Below are 17,905 nucleotides of genomic sequence, written 5' to 3'. Positions count from 1 at the left end.
CTCATGCAATATTCTTAAAAATGGGTGACCCTGGAGGACATTATGCTGAGTGAAATATCTCAATCACAAAAGGACAAATACTGCATAGGCCACCGTTGTAAAATGGGACTGACATCAGGGTTGAGAAAAGGAGGGGAGGAATGATGTATACTGCATTGAAACAGATGAGGGAGAGAACTGTTTAAAAGGGATATATGAATGGGCATTCTTGTCATTACCGAAGTCCAGAGTGAAGGCTGCATAGTGGAGTGGACCTGAGGGGAGTGATTGCATAACAATGAAAGCGTTTTTCTTTATTTTCAAGGAGACGAATGAATTGGGGGTGAGAGGGGGTGGATAGGGAGAAAAGTGCAACAATGAATGATGGGAAACTCTAAGTCTCTGTAAGCTTTCACTAAAATGAATTTTTAAAAAGCATATGTTGTGGTTGTGTACCACTGAATCAGAACCTACACATAGTTGACCCTCTGGTGGGTTTTCCAAGGCAGTTCATTGCACAGGGGAGATTTCTCATCCTTCTAGAGAGATGATTTTTTACAAAGATGCAAAAGCAATTAGGTGGAAAAGGATGGCTTACAGGCTTTTCAACAAATGGTACTGGAACGAGAAGACATTTACATGCAAAAAAAAAGAGCTTCTATTCATACTTCACAACACATGTAAAATTTAATTCAAAATGGCCCACAGACCATTCACATGCCTATACAGCAATTGAAAATACTGTGGCTTGGGTCAGGCACACCCTAGTCTTTACAGTGACATTCTTACTCATTAGCACTTTAAAGAGGTCCACCTTAATTATGTAAAACATAAACTGATAAATCTTCTAGAAGTAAAATCAGGATAAAACCTAACTATTCTCTCCCCGATAGGGCATTATGTTTATCGTAAGAGTACGGAATGAGGGTTACAGAGTGGATTATATTTGGGGTTGGGGGTGGGGTTGGGGGAAGTGCAGGGGGGATTGTGTACCAACGAGGGAGTTTTTCTTTTGCTTTTCAAGGAGAGGAGCAAACGGGGGAGGGAGAGGGGGGAGGGGTTTGTGCGGGGAGAAGGGTGCAACAATGAAGGAATGGAATTCCAAAATCTCTGTAGATGTTCACTGAAATGAAAAATAAATAAATTAAGTTAATTAAAAAAATGACACTTAAAAAAATCAGGATAAAACCGTCATAGCCATGGTTTAGACAAAGATTCCTTAGTTATGACACCAAAAGCACAATCTATAAACAAACAAATTGACAAATTAGGTTTCATCAAAATTTAAACTACTGCTTTGTGAAATACACTGTTTTGAGACCGAAGAAACAAGCTCGTGTAGGAGAAAATAATTGCAACAAAGGACTTGTATCCAGAATACATAAAGAACTTTCAAACTCAATAATAAGAAAATAAACAACACAATAAAAGGGAAAAAATTGGGCAAAAGATTTTAACTGACATCCCTAAAGATTACATAAAATAGCAAATAAGCACATGAAAGATGTTTAGTATTATCAGTCCTGAGGGACATGCAAATGAAAATTACAGTGAGAGATATCAGAATGGCTAAAATAAAAATATTGATACCAACAATTAATGAGGATACAGAGAAACTAGCTAGTGGATTATAAAGTGATGCAACTACTTTGGAAAACAGTACTGGAGTTTCTTTAAAAACTTAAAGATTCATCTATCATGATCTAACCATTCCATTCCAAGGTATTTTCCAAAAAGAAAAGAAATTATATGTCCATACAAAGTCTTGTACAAGAATATTCACAGAAACTTTGTTTGCAGTAGTCAAAAATTGGAAACAACTCAAATATCCATCAATAAGTGAATGGATAAACAAATATTGGTATGTCCATAAATGGAATACTAAGCAACAGTAGAAAGGAATGAACAGATGGATTAGAGGAAAACTCATCAACAACCTGTATTATGCAGATCCTGCTTACAGAAAGTTCAGAAGACTTGAAGCACTTGCTGCCGATCAAAGACTAAAGATCAAAGATCAAAGCTTTCCATATGGATTACATTTCAGCATCTAGAAAACAAAAATCCTCACTAATAGACCAATAGGTAGCATCATGATAGGTGGAGAAAAGACTGAAGGTATGAAGGGTTTTATTTTATTTGGATCTATAATCAACATTTGGAAGGAGGAGTGGCATCCACTTCCATAATAGCTTGCCTCCGGAAACCCTATGAACCTGGAGAGAGGATGAAAAGGCACCCAAGCGTCAAGGACTCTCCTTCATAGGGTTGCTATGAGTCCCCTGAGACTCGACGACACTTAACAACAACAACAACAACAACAACAACCACAATATAATCAACATCCATGGTAGCAACAGGCAAGAAATTAAGACTGCATTGGGTAAATCTACTGTCAAGGATCTGTTTAAAGTGCAAAAGAGCAAGAATGTCACTGTAAAGAGTGTGCCTGACCCAAGCCATGGTATTTTCAATTGCATGTAAAAGTTGGACAATGAATAAAGAAGATTGAAGAAGAATTGTTGCCTTTGCACTATAGTGTTGGGCTGGGGGGGAAGTGTTGACTGTATCAGGGACTTCCAGAAGAACAAAGAAGTTTGTCTTAGAGAAAGTACAGTCAGGGTGTTCTTTAAAAGCAAGGAGAATGAGACTTGGTCTCACATTCTTTGGGCATGTTGTCTGGATGGGCCAGTCCTTGCAAAAGAACACCATGCTTGGCAAGTAGTAGGCCAGCAAAGAAAGAAGACCCTCAATGAGATGGACTGACACAGTGACTACAATCACCAGTTTAAGCACGGTGGAGACTTTGAGGATAACAGGATCGGGCAAGGTTTAGATCTGTTGTTCACCGGCTTGCTATGAGTCTGTGTTGATTTGATGGCACCAGACAAAAAGAACAACACAGGGAGATGCAACAGCATGCATGAATAGCAAAACAGTTATGTTGTGTAAAAGAAGCTAGACCAAAATAATTATATATAGTGTGTGATTTATTTCTATATATCTAAAGATCCTGGAAAATGCAAACTCATCTATAAGTGACAGAAAGTAGGTCAGTGGTTTCCTGAGGGAAACAAATTACAAAGGAATTCGAGGAAACTTTTGGGAGTGTTAGATCTGCTCAGTATGTTGATCATGGTGGATTCATGGTTACATGTTGTTGCACGATGTTGATTACAACCCATAGCGACCAACAGATGATGAACAACGGATTTGAACCGTGCCCTAAGTTGTGCCATCTTCATGATCTCACTCCTGCTCACGCCCATTATGGCAGTCACTGTTTGAAACTCTCTCGTTAAGGGTCTACACGTTTGTCAAAATGTACTAAATTATGCATGTATTTTCAATATAAGCAACTTATTTTGTGTCAATGATAACCTGAAATATAAAATCAAACCACGAAAATGAAGGAATAGAGCTGAAGTCCCACATCATAACAAAGATAAGATGGACAAGGTCTTGTCATCAGATTCTACAAAATATGAGTACCAAGACAATTCCCAGAAGGCTAAAGAAATAAATTTAGGGGGGGGGGGGAAATGAGAACTAAGGTTCAGAAATTTACAGGGCAGCCACAACTCCTGGCTTCCTAGAGTGCTGTGAAAGGAACCTGAGGATATCTGAGAAATGTTCCTAACATTGCAGATTGTCAGAGGGACAGAAAGGACAACTAAAATGTCTCATCATCTCTCCAGAGGTCAACTACAAAGGCAGATCAGTTTCCAGAGTTCCCCTCCCCCCATCAAGTGTTCTCTGTAGGTCCTACAGGGATCTAGCTACATTCAGCATATGGAAAATTAACTAATCTTTCCCCCCTAATCCATTCTACTTCTTGTATATTTTAATTTGGGTGATGATTCTGCTTCTGTCAGATTCTCATTGAGTCAAAGCCCATCTTTCTTATCTTTTAAATACTTCTGGATATGGAATTTCTGTGTTCGGCTTTTTGAGGAAACACCAAATTGTCTTTCAGAGTGGTTGTATCATTTTACAATCCCATCAACAGTGTTTGAGAGTTCCGCATCCTCTCCACATCCACCTTTATTGCTTGTTGTCCTGTTAAAGGTTGGCAATAACTTTTGAATGATCAGCCATTGAAAGCTGTGCTGAGCACACATTTCAACTCTAACACATATGGGTTCAAAGGGACTCGATGACAACTGGGTTTTATAGTTTAGGTGAGATGAAGTAGTTTCTAATCTCCCCAGATGATTCTAATATGCAGCAAGGATTAGCAATCCCTGGCCTAAATCAGTATTTCTTAAACTTTAGCAACCATCAGAATCAGTTGTAGGGTTTGTTAAAAGACAAATTGTTGGACCCTTGTCCCAGAATTTTTTTATTCAGTTGAATCACTGGGGCCTGAAAACATGACTGGGAGCTCTGGTGACCTAGTGGATAAGGAATTGCACCGCCAATCCAAAAGCACATGGTTCAAATCCACCAGGTGCTCTTCCCACACAATTTACTGCCTCTGAAAATCCACTGGAAGGTCAGCTATGAGTTGAGTTGTTCCAACTCAACAGCAATGATTTGAGTTTAAAGTTCCCAGGAGATACTACTGTAGATGCTGGTCTAGGAATCACATTTTGAGGACCACTGCCCCTGCAAAACAAAAAGCCCATCCTTATCACAACCTACCAAACCAATTCTTACATGCTTCCTGTCTTTCTAAGTTCCTTCCCTATTTCTCCTTACCTCACTTTCTGCATTCCAATCATAATAAATGACTTGCAGTTCTCCTAAGACACCAGACCCAGGCCGTTTCACACCACCATGTCTTTTTTGTAAATGCAACTCCCCATTATCTAGAATGTGCTCCCTCCACTCCATCTCTTCACACAGCAAACTTCTCATCCTTCAATGCTCAAAGCATGCATGCATGACATCTCCTGTGCATCTTTCACTGTAATCCACCCATGAAAAGTGGTAAACTGCTTCCTGGGTGCCTCGACTGCCAGTGAACTCTGCCATACTTATCACACTGCCTTGTATTCATTTGTGTGTGTATCTAAGAACTCTAGTGAGCTGGGGACGTATTTTTTATCACCAGTGTGCGCCAGTACCTGGCATAGGGCCTGGCCCAGAGCAAGTGCTCAGCAAATGTTTCTGCCTGAACGGAACTGGGAATCACCTCTTTATTGGAGCTGGGCATTGGGGGTTGAAACTCTTTGAAACTCAAATAGGCTTGTTAAACCTTGGGATCCTATGAGAATTCCAGAGCTACCAGGGTTTATCGGTCTTGAAAACTGATGTGTCTGGAAAATGAGACAGGCCTCTGAGCCCTAGTCAGCTCGGGTCACCAGGCCAATCATGTCGGTAATGGCCTATAATGGTAGCAGAAGAGGAAAAGGTTTTTAGAACTATTTTAAAAACCAACAACCCACTGCTGTTGGGTTAGTTCCAATGTATAGTGACCCTCCATTGGGTTTCTGAGGTTGTAAAGCTCTACAAAAGAAAACCGTTCATCTTTCTCCCTCAAAGGCACTGGTGGATTTGATCTGCCAACCTTTTGGTTAACAGCACTTTATGTAAGGCACTGTTGTTGTGTGCTGTCAAGTCAGAACTAACTCATAGCTTACCCTCCAGTGGGCTTTTAGAGGCTATAAATCACACAGAAGGAGACTGCCCATCTCCTCCCTGGTGGATTTGAATTGTGTGCCTTTGGGTTGGCAGAGCAACTCCTTACCACTATGCCACCAGAGCTCTCAGAAAAAAACTCACGTAGCAGCTTATTGTGATGGTAGAACAGCCTCCTGGCTTGTTTCCTCATTAGTCTGTCTAGCCTCAAGGCAAACTCTACCTGGATGTACAGATACTCAAAGGCGGCAGGATCCCGGCGCAGCAACTCCACAGGGTCTTTGGGAAAGAAGCTTATTCGGAAGAGGCATTTCATTCCTTGGTAATGTGTCCGCTGTACCACCTAAATTCCAGGGATGAGACAGGAAGGGGGAGAAAAAGATCTAGAGTCAACATTTAGGGTGACAGCTCAGTGGCTCCTTGAAGTGAGGTTTGGGGTTCAACTAGGATGCTGTTTTTCCATCCTGGCAATTCCAATTGCCTTTAGAGACGAGGAGCCAGGTCTTTTTCCTGTAGCCCTTCTGACCCCAGGTATTTTGACATCCCTTATCTAGGACATACTCTTTCTCAACAATTGTGTCTAAGCCCCCAAAACACTAGGGAAGAAGAGAGGCATCCTGAGAACTTTTCAGATGCTTTTCATGCTGTGGGACTAATGCCTTTACTTACCACAGGGGCTCAGCTTGGAACAGTGTAAATTACTGGTTACAAGCCAAATAGCAGATGCGAAATCTCATTTGGAGACATCAATGAAATAAGTTGGCACTATACTGATAATTGTTGAAGCTGAGATGGGTAATGAGAGTTTATCTCATTATATTATCTCTCTGACTTTTTAGTATGTTTTGAATATTTCATTTTAAAAGGTTGAAAATTTTCCATTTTGAACAACAGACCAATTGCATCCAGAAGGTCTTTGGAGGAAAACCTTCTCTTCCTACCTGAGAGTCTCTGGATTGCATTTGACTTAAGAATTTTCCCCCACCCCCTAAGATCTACTCATGTTTTATGTCTGATTTTGATTTGTTGTTAATTGTTGACTTGAATTCAACTTTAAGTGACCCTATGAACAACAGATCTTAAACCTGTCCTATCCTGTGCCACCCTTATACTTCCTGACACACTTGAGCCCATTGCTGCAGTCGCTGTGTCAATCCTCTTTTTTGCTGACCCTCTACCTTTCCAAACATGAGGTCCCTTTCCCAGGAATAGTCTCTCCTAGCAGCATGCCCCAAATATATGAGATGAAGCTTCACCATCCTTGACTCCAAGGAGCTTTTCCCAAAACCTATCTGTTTATTCTCTGAGCAGTCTATGGGATACTCTGTACTCTTCTCCAACACAACAACTCAAAGGCATCAATTCTGATTTGCTTTTGGTTTAGCTGCCATTTAGGCTTTTAAGTTGTATTTATTTCCATTTGTTTCTTTCCAACTCTTTGCTGCTCTACCTGAGAGCACTGGCTGGTCTTGAGCACCTCTGACTCTTCTTCATGATTGGGAAAACACTACCAAACAATTATGGACTTCTCCAGCTTTTTCCCATATGGAAAAAGCTAAGAAGCACCATGCACAGAAACCTTTTCCTATTTTACCTTGAAAGTGGATCTAGGTGACAGGTCCATTATTGGTCCATATAGGGCCATATCCTCAGCCCATACCCAATCTCCACATGTCTCAGTCTCACTAGATAGCTCTTGTGGGCAATTCCATTTCTGGATACAGCCTTCATCTGAGGAGGGGGAAGAATTTGCCTGGTAGATATTTTAGGGGCCAGAAGAAGGCTTGACACTGCTCTTCAAATTCCACATTTCAGGTGCTGTGAAGTGAACAACCACACTAAAGGTTCCCTACTAGAGATCAAGACCAGTGACCTTCACACTCATTTTGAGTAATAAAGAACAATTTTAAAAGTCCTCTGGGGGAGTGTTGTACTGACCTCACTTGAGCAAGGTGGATATGAATATCAACCAACCAATCAACTCTGCTGTCAAATCAATTGTGACTCATGGCAGCCCTTCACTGGGCTTCCTAGGCTGTAAATATGGAAAGGAACTGTCCATCTCTCTCCCGTGGAGTGGCTGGTGGATTAAAACCACTGACCTTTCAGTTAGCAGCCCAATATGTTATGCACCATGCCACCTAGACCCTTTCATCTGTTGTTATATGCCATTGAATCCTTAACAACTCCTAGCAACCCTATGAACAAAAGATCTGAACCTTGCCCTATCCTGTGCCATCCTCATCATCTCTGACATATTTGAGCCCATTGTCACAGTCACTTTGTCAATTTATCCCACTGAGGGTCTTCCTCACTTTCACTGGCCCTCCAAGCATGACCAAGAACTCTTCCTGACAACATGCCCAAAATCCTCACCTCCAAGGAGCACCCTGGCTGCACTTTATCTGAGTAGATAATTATTACCATTCCAGACAAAGGCAGCCTTGGATCTTTTCTCTCAATTAGAGGCCATATGCATGCAAAGCAATCAAGCCAGGACAAAGGAGTTGCTTACATATGCCAGGGGCTGCTTATCCTGGAGAAGTAAGAACTTGTGATTCTGTTCCGGCCCAGCATATTCAAGGACAAGAGCAAAGTGCTCAATGTATCTCAGGGACAGCCGGTCCTGTAGTGTCACCATCACATCCTGCACAAGAGAAGAGAGCCCTGAGCGGGAGACCCATCACAGCTCACAGCAAACATGGCAAGTTAGTCCTGGAAGAGAAAGCTGAGGCTGGGAATGTAGGGCAGACAGAGATACAGGGGGGCTAGAGAAGACATCTAGGTCTCTAGGGGGTCCCAGACCCTGTGCTCCAGGATGAGCAATGTGGCTCAGCAGTGCCGCTGGAGGCTTGAGTTCTGAGCAATAGTGAAGCCACATAGGGATGAGGGAAGCAGTTTGACATTTGCCTGTTCCTTCTCCCTCCCTGTGGTCCTCCTTCTTCTCCTTCAATCCATCCGCACTGCCAACTCCTACAGCCACTTCCAACTCACTGCAAGTAACCCTATAGACAAGGCAGAACTGCCCCTTAGGGTTTCCAAGGCTATAAATTCACAGGAGCAAACTGCTTCATCTTTCTCTTTCTGGAGAGTCTGGTGCCTTTGAACTGTCGAACCTCTTTGTTATCAGCCCATCGCTTAACCCACCATGTCACCAGGGCTCCATCAGCAGCACTTGCTGTGTGCCAGACCCTGGACTGGTTCTTCCCCTGCTACGTCAGAATGCTCACTCTGGGTCGCCTGTGAGCAATCTGTCTTCGGCATCGAAAAAAAAAATAAAAAATCATAAAAGCTCCATTTAATGTGATTAAAAAGTTTACTATTTCTGGATTTCTCCTCTAACTCAAACGGCATGTGTTACCAGTGAAATGTTCATTTTGGACGGTGGCTGGTTTTGATAGCTGATCAATTTAGCAACTTGAGAAATGTGTCCGTGCAGAGGAACTATGTCACATGTCTTGTGTATAGTCATAAATCTGACTACTTATAGGCTCCATCTGCTCAGCTGCCCTACTTTTAATTTTTTTTTTCATTTTAATAATGCATTTTATTTAACCCATACATCTGAACTAATTATCATCTCAACGTGTAATTGAAAAGCTGTTTTTGTTGCTAGGTGCCATCCAGTTGACTACCACTCCTAGTGACCCTATGAACAGATCTGACCCTTGCCCTCTCCGATGCCATCCTCACCCTCTCTCATTCGCTCTGGCACATGGTTACAGTCACCAGCAGTCCATCTTGTTGAGGATTTCCTCTTTTTCTCCAACCCTCCACCTTTCCCAGCAAGTTATGGTTTGTGGTTTTTGGTGTGGTTTTTTTTTTCCAAATGACTGAGCCCTCCTTACAACATGCCCAAAGTATAGGAGATGAAGTTTCACTATCCTGGCCTCTTAGGGAGCACATTGGTTGCACTTCCTCCAGACGGACTTGTTTGTTCTTGAGACAGAATTATTTCATGGATACGTGTGCAAAGGGGCTCTGGTGGCCTACTATGCAAAGAGTTGCACAGCCAACCCAAACAAAGGCAGATTTTAATCCACTAGCAACCCTGAGGGAGAAACATGGGTCATTTATTTTCATGTAATTCAGTCTGAATGAAAACCAACTGGAGGCTCAAGTGGGTTCTGATGGCAATGAATTACATTATCTGTATCTATTTGTATCAGTTTTTTTAAACACTATAAAATAATAATTAAAAAAAGGCCAATGCTGTCAGTTCTTCCTCATAGTGCTCTTATGTGGAACTGCTCTATAGTTCATTTGTGGCATTTGTTTGGGAGGGTTTTTTTCCCCTGTAATTTTTTTTTTTAAATATGGAACGCTTCACGAATTTGCATGTCATCCTTGCGCAGGAGCCATGCTAATCTTTCACCTGTAATTTTTATGAAAGCATATTGCCAACCCTTTCTTCCATGGTGTCATGGGATGGCTTCAAACAGCCAGCCTTTACATTGGTTCGTCTCATAGCAGACTCATAGCTGACCCTCCAGCTGGTTTTCTGAGGCCGTAAATCACATGGGAGGAGATTGCCCATCTTTGTCCGGCTGAGCCTACTGGTGGACTCCAATTGCTAGAGAGGTGCATGTTCTGGGCTAGAAAGCAACTCCCCATGGACTAGGCCACCAGAGCTCCCCTTAGGTTAGTAGTTGAGTAAAAACCATTTTTTTTAATTGCCTCTCTATGGATCCCCTCTCTATGTATACACTAGACCCAGGTCACCACTGTCAAGCTGATACCAGTAGTAATAGCGAGGCTCCATTGGATTTTCAAGACTGTTCTAGACATTGCTCATCAGTCTCCTATGAGCTAGTTGCTGAGTAACAGTCTAATACGTTCTATACTATCCTATAAGGGCTCCTTAAATATACATTGTTGTTATGTGTCATCGAGTCAGAACTGACCCAGAGCTGACCCTCTAGCAGGTTTTCAGAGACTGTAGATAACGTGGGAAGAAAACTCTCTCACAGAGCCATTGGTGGATTTGAACCAGGTTCCTTCTAGCTAGTAGCACAGCTCCTTACCAGAAGGCTGGCAGAGCTCTTCTAAATTCAACATGTGTTTTACACTTAACAGCATGTCTCAACTCTAGCTCACTGTCTTCCTTTTAATATTAAGGTGTCTGGTAACACATCCATGGGGGCTGCCCAAATGTCACTCTGGCGTTTCTGCCATCTATTTTCTGTGTCTTCCACATACACAGGGCTCCAATGTGTGTGTTTGTGGAGTCGGTACCGCTGAGTTCCCCAAAGCCCAAAAGAAATAGGCTTGGGAATGAGAAGGTCCCTGACAGCCACGGCTGCCAAATAAACCTCTCGGAACATTGAAAGATGTTTAGCCATCCAAATGTTAAGCTGGAAATTGGTGGGTACTTTAGAATCTCTCTTTGTATTATCCAAGTAGTCACAGAGGCGCCAGTGTTGCTGGAACTCTGGCAGCAACAGATGAGGTTTTCTTTTGAAGATCGGCTGCAATGGGACTGTGGACGGCCAAGCCAGTGATTGCCAACTGGTGTTACAAGTGTAATGGCCCCTGTGCCAGGCTGTCGATTCACCCAGGTACCTCTCTGGTACAAGTGGCTTGGCAGCTTGTCAAAGTTCCAATGAATAGCTAGTGCACCCTCCATGAAGTCAGAGTAAGGTCATGAGCAAGGGAAATACCATGGACCTGGAAGGCTAGGGCCACCTGGAAGCAATGATGATAGTGATGGCCAGGGAGGTGGGAGAATGCTTAGAAAACCCTCTGAGGGTGGGGCAGGGGAATATACCCTCGCAGCAATGTGGAGCAGTATATACAGTGGACGTGCTAACCTATGCAGAGCCACCAAGGAGGATTCTGTGACTAACAGATACACATATCTGGAGGAGGGACATTTGGATAATCCCTGTGTGGTCTAGTTCTGTTTCAATGCCCCTCCTTTCATCAGCCAAGACCTTCAATTGCCAAGAGACTATCCTATAGTACCCTAAAGAATGTTTCACTGCACTGGAACAGATAAAGGAAAGAACTGTTTAAGAAAAAGAAATGATTAGGCATTATTTGTATTAAAACAGTCCAGAATAAGAAGTACATAGCAAAGTGAACTGGGGTTGGGAGGGAGGAAATTAATGCAACAAAGAATTAATATTTTCTTTAAAAAAGTGAACTGGTGGTTAGGAAGGAAAATGTGCAACAGTGAATGAATGAATGAAAATCCAACTCTTCTGTAAACTTTTGTTAAAATCACAATTAAAAAAATAAAATTAAAAAAAGAATGTGTTTTCATCTTAGGTAGGCCCCTGGCTTGGCAACCCATCCAGGCCTAACCTTTCCAAAGAAACTCTTGGTTCAATCAATATGGTTTGGTTCAATCAATGTCCAGGCAAACTGTGTCTCCACTGGGGTACTACTGGGACCCGGTCAGGACCATTTTTCATCATTCACAGACTGTTCCACCCGATACAGGACACTTAGCATCTCTTACCCTGAGATCCCAAATATCAATAGCCCACCAAATCTCTGTAATGGTCCAAAGGCCCCTCAGACATTTCCAATAGCCCTCTGGGAATGGACAGTATATATCCTGGTTGAGAACCATGAGTACAGTCAGTTCTGAACATATGCTAACTCTTCTCAACAGAAGTCTTCCTGAATCAGGACTGGGTTGGGTTTTAATAATAATAATAATAATAATAATTATTATTATTATTATTATTGTTTTAATGGAGATAGATGTCTTTGCAACAGCATAGGCACCTAAGGATATCTGTGGGATCTGGTGGGATTTCTGGGTTGTAGGTGCCGCAGTAGTTTGGGCAGCACTGGCTGCATGAAAATATTCCTTCCAGGGCTGACATTCTCTTTCTGGAGAGAGTCCAGAAGAAGGTGGTGTGGATGTTCTTGTCCCAGAGCAAAGTGAATCCAGAGGGTTAATCATATCATCACCTCCTGAGGACTAAGAAGATCACTACAACTTTTCAGACACCTGGCTGAGCTGTTAAGAAGTACAGCTCAATAATTACTCTGCCTGTGAAAGGAATAGCCAAAGGGGCTGTTGTTGGACTTCTCAAATCTTGGTTCAGTGTTTCAGATCCAGTTGTTATTTAAAAAGCAAAGCATGGCTAAGCTAATCTCCCCAGAGAGTGCACTGGTTGATTTTCTGTGTGTAAACCATGTGGGGGTGTTACTGTATCAATATAAATTGCCTTTGCTTTAGAAATGACTTGTTTAATGATCTCCATACTCTTTGGTTCCTAGGAGGGCTGGAAGGACCCAGTAGAACAGGAGCACAAATCAGTTCCCAAATAAATGGGCATCCATGTGCTTCTGCACACTGACATACAATCCCTAGCACACAGCTGGGCATGTAAATTCCCACCCCCGAATAACATGCTTCCACCCCATCTGTGGTTTTTGGTTGTTTGGTGCATTTTTTTTCTTTTAGTGTACCGTCGAATAGGATCTGAATGGCACAGGAGAAAGGTTGCCCCTCCTTCTCCTGCGGAGCATCTGGTGGATTCAAACCATGTGCCTTTGGGATTGCACTTCCACATCCCTCTGATGACGGTGTTTTTTTGTTGTTGTTGTTTTTTTTTATTTTTCAGGTTTTTATTTAGTGCTGTGTTGAGGATCACTGAATCTACAGTTCAAGTATAGATGTTTAAACTTATTTATATGTATGTTCTGAATTGACATTAAGATGACGGTGTTTTTACAACTTCACAAGCAGCAGGAACTGAGAAGCCACCTTGCTCCAGCAGTTGAAAGCCATGTGCAGACCCAAAGGAGCATGAAGACATGAAGTTAGTCCTGTGCACGCTATCTAGGAAATCTGACCCAAGATGAGATGAGATGCTATATGTACCTTAACAGTGGTCCGGCCATCAAATGTGAACGACTTGATCTGCCCATTTTCTAAGAAAACCTTCAGGACATTGGGGATAAGGAGAAGAGCTTCTTTCTTCATCATTTTCTGGGAGAGGCCAAAGGGAGGGAGTCATTGCGAAGGGAAGCCAGAGGGCAGGGCATGGAAAGGGAGAGAGTGAGGAGGAAGAGAGAGGAGAAAGCAAAGGACACAGGGAGCCAGAGGTATGGGAAGATGAAGAGAGAGGAAAAGCAGATCAGTAATAATATTACATAGAATCTAGAAGCAAATTCCCCAAGATGACACTGATTGGTCCAAAGTTCACCCTGCATTCGACGTCACCACATACCCATATTATACCATGGTTCAAAAAAGTTCCTGTTGAGGCCAACTCCATTATTGTACATCTCCTAAAACATACTTACATGCATACTCGCCCCTTTCCATCATGCCCCTCACACATTAAGAAACTCTTTTATGCTCATGCCTCTGCTCTACTCTCCCCCCTCCCTCCCTCATGACACCTAAAGTTCCTTCCTACCTCTCCAGCATCATGTCTTGCCATTCTTGGTCTGCCCACTGTCCTTTCACACCTGCATGCTACTAAACAGGAGACAGAGCACATTGCAACTCAGCTCACTGCCGCCAAGTCAGGGTCAACTCATAGCTGATCCTCCAGCAGATTTAGGGGAGGTTGCTGGAGGCAAGATTACTCCTCTGCACCACCAGAGAGGTACCACCTTTAAGAGCGCAATTCCCTATGAGCTATGCCACCCAGAGCACCCTAGAGCATGCTGAGTTCTCAATAAATATGTGTTAACTAAAGGCTATTCCCTCAGCCTAGAAATAGCTTTTTTTCTCTCCTTGCTGAACTCTTACCCATCTTCCAAAATATGTATTACTTAAAGCCACGCCACAAATCCTCAGGTACTTGGACTTGCTCATCCCATGTGTTCCTATTATAATCGACATGCACCTCTCCAATATTTATCTTTTTTATCAAATAGTGAGCCCAGAGCACACTGACCATGTCCTATTGGTCTTTGTAGACCCAATGCGGAGCACAGTTGGTGCTCAATAAATTGCTGAATGAATGGGCAGTAGATGCTGAACCAAACGAGTTGCTCTCAAGTTGTTTTAGACTTCTCCCGACCCCACTCATACAAGATAGACCTGTCTTCTATAAGACTTTGTATCTTTTTTGGTAGCAGATCACCATGTCTTTCTTCTAGGGTATCTTTGGGTGAGTTCAAACCACCAATCATTGGGTTAGTGGTCAAGTGTTTAAGCGTGTGCAACACCCAAAGATTCCAGCATGTGTTTATTCAAATTATTAGATTCAGCAGAAGGGACTAACCATTTTCCTGGGCCAACATCATTAGTTCTTTAATTCATTGGGCATCTGCTGGGTACTAGTACTATGTTAAACCCCATGAATATATTAAAAAAAATAGAGAAACTGGTCCCAGTCTTACATTTTTGTTGTAGTGACATGGCATGTTGTTATGTGCAGTTAAGTTGGAACCAACTCATAGCTAACCCCCTACTGGGGCTTCAAAGTCTGTAAATAAATAGCACCAGAGGGAGTTCTAGTGGCCTAGTGGTAAGAAGCTGCATTGCAATCTCAAAGGCACATTGTTTGAATCTGCCAGTTGCTTTATGGGAGAAGGATGGGTAATCTCCTCCCATGCGATTTACTGTCTCTGAAAACCCACTGGAGGGTTAGCTATGAGTTGGTTCCGACTCAACGCTACACAACAACAACAAACAACACCAGAGGCTGTATTAAATAGCTCACCTTTCTCCCGCAGAGCCACTAGTGGATTCGAACTGCCTGCCTTTGGGCTGGCAGCACATCCCCTTATCCTTATCCACTGGCCTACCAGGGACCTGATATACACACATCAATTCACTAAAGAACAAATATAGGACTGAACACAATAAGCATAAGACAGAGAAAGTTTTCTAGATAAGGTGAACTGGATTTCAACTGAAGGTGATGAAGGATATGGATTATTAGAACTGTCAGAAGAGAATAGTCTAGATCAAGGGACTGGCATAGACAAAGTGTAGGAACCAGAACAAACATGTCCTCTTGGGTTAGGTTATTGGCTGGCAGTGGTGGGAGCCAGTAGTCAGGTTTGGCTGAGGTGAGGCGAAAGTGAGAAGTGACAGTATAGATAGAATGTTGGAAAAGTGTGACTCCCAGGCTCTTCCTCTGATCCCAAGAATCCTGCCAAGTCCAGAGGCCTTGGATCCCCAGGCTGATGATGCTCAGCGGTGGCAGGTTTTATTTAGCACACTGGGTTGGACTCAGATAATTACTTAATTGATTTTGCTTAAAAATAGAGTTGGCAAGGAACGCCCACAGGATTTATTTTTGCTGTGGCTGCTTAATAAAGCCTTGGAACATGAAGAGAAAGAGCTGATAGGCTAGCCGGAAGTCACCTGGGCCTGAACTCCCCCAGGGCTTGACCAATGGTGAAGCTGCTGTGGTCTACATTGATGGCAGGGAGAGGAGGGTTAAGGTTGCCTTTGCAGCATTGAGTAATTTCCTGAGCACGGCTGGAGTTGGAAGATTGACGTCTGTTTCTCTCCTGGTCAAGAGCCTCAAATCGTGCCTGGTAGCCAGTCCAGGAGAGAAAGAAATAATGCTGGGTAGGTCCTAGCAACTCTGGAACGGGGGCTTGGTTCTGCCTGTGGCCTTGCTGAGAAGTATGAAGATGGGATTTATAGTGGCAGAAGTGAGGAAAGAGGGGGAGAAAAATATAAAAACAAAAAGAAAGGGAAAAGAGGTGGGAACAGAGGGGTGAGGATGGGTAAGGGTGAAACCACAGGGTTGCACAATTTGGTGGGTGGAGGGAAGGGGTAAAGGGAATGGGAAAGATTTGGCAGGGACCTGAAAAGACAGGGTAAGTCAAATGGTGATTAATTGTATAAAACATAATGTGTGGGAATGATTGTATGAAACACAGTGGGAGTGAAGAATAGTGCGAAACACAATGTGTAAGAACTTTGTGAGCAAACCAATAGAAAATAAAGATGTAAAAAACCCAAACAAAGACAAAAAGAAAGGGGAAAGAGGGCCAGGGAGGGAGGGAGCTCTTCACTGAGTAGCTGACTTGGCCTTGGTTCATCATTCTATAATGCCGAAACGGGGCAGGGTGCATCTGCCTATACGTTGCAAATTCAAGTCGCATTTCCTCTGGCCTTTCAAGGGCTCAGAAAACAAACGTCTCCATCTCTGTAGTACCCCTGGTCTCAGGGTCTGCTTCACTCTGATCTACAGGAGCTCCATACTGGCCCCCTACCCCTTCTGCTTGGATTAGCATGACAGCTTATCCAGTGGGAGGCCCTGTATTCTCCAATGAACTTCTAGATCTCACTGGGACAGGGCTGGGGGAGGGCATGGGCTGAATTTGGGGATAAGAGTCAGTCAGGGAAATAGGGTTGGGTGACACCTGTGTCCTCTTTGCCTTCTTCTGAGTAGCTCTGCCTCAAAGAACTGCCTAAGTGCCGGGCACCCCACTGATTTCCCTGTTCAGTCTGGGCTTGCTATCTTCCCTCAGCAAGTGCAGCTGCGCCTCAGTACATGAATGACAAGGGCCTCCTGAGAGCCCAGCCAGCAACAGCCTGAAAAATCACACAAGTGCCTGTGAGCTCCAACTCCACACAGCCCCGTCCCCACCAGGATAGCACCAACTTCCGTATCTTCTTGGGGAGACTCAGGGCCCCAGCCCACCCCTGCTTAGCACACATATTATTTCCTGCTCCCCATTCTACTTTGCACATCTGGAGCAGATAACTGACCTCATGCAAAGCCCATAAACCCATGGAAAACAACCCCCTGAATGGGCAGCTATGTGACATGGGCTATTGAACACCTCCTGCTCCTTTGGAAGAACACCTCCCAGTAGTGGATTCTGTCTCGCCTCCTCCATCTGAACCCCCTCATCCTCCCAACATCACTGAGTGCTATCCAGCATCAGGGAACAGATATTTTTGCATTCTATGTGGCACTGGGAGGCCAGCAGGTGTCTACTGAAGACTTTGTGATTTAATGAGAGTCTGTATCATTTTCCCTAGGGAAGCTCCATTCGCCACCGCACAGTCTTCTCCAGTCAAGATGTGGATGTTACAGGATCACTTAAATGTGAAGAGGGCTCAATCTCGCTAGCTGCTCTTCTCATGGGTCTTCAGCAAACCACTCCTTCCTTCCTGCTTTGATTAAGCCACCAAAAGATGTTGACAGAGCTTTTCTTCTGAGTGGCAGCTACTGACGGAACTTCTCAAAGCACCATGAGAATCTTAAGTGACTCAGTACACAACTCCACCCCATAATGCCCAGGACCTCTCTGGATACCACATACGCCTCGCCCATCACCCACCTTTATGGCACTGGGGTCCTCCCTCTCCAAGGCCTTCCTAATGCTGTCCATTATGAGTAAATGCAGACAAGTAATTGCCCCTGAATGAGAACTTGACACCCAGGCCAGTTCT

At 43.4% G+C, this 17,905-nt stretch overlaps 1 protein-coding gene across 1 annotated transcript in view; it reads right to left on the bottom strand.

Annotated features, from left to right (window-relative positions):
- The window catches only part of FRMPD3 (FERM and PDZ domain containing 3), a 135,385-nt gene that overhangs the window by 53,658 nt on the left and 63,822 nt on the right, over positions 1 to 17,905 (bottom strand). Inside the window, exons 3-5 of the mRNA XM_006889946.1 lie at positions 13,406 to 13,513; positions 8,078 to 8,209; positions 5,786 to 5,905 (exon numbers count right to left, since the gene is read on the bottom strand). Coding sequence (XP_006890008.1) covers positions 5,786 to 5,905; positions 8,078 to 8,209; positions 13,406 to 13,513 — 360 coding nt within the window. The remainder of the gene's footprint in view (positions 1 to 5,785; positions 5,906 to 8,077; positions 8,210 to 13,405; positions 13,514 to 17,905) is intronic.

This window comes from Elephantulus edwardii, unplaced genomic scaffold (genome assembly GCF_000299155.1).
Source record: "Elephantulus edwardii isolate Elephantulus edwardi_28Jun2011 unplaced genomic scaffold, EleEdw1.0 scaffold00083, whole genome shotgun sequence".
Taxonomy (NCBI): Eukaryota; Metazoa; Chordata; class Mammalia; order Macroscelidea; family Macroscelididae; genus Elephantulus; species Elephantulus edwardii.
Note: the sequence above shows the minus strand (reverse complement) of the source record. Positions and strands in the feature narration are given on the sequence as shown.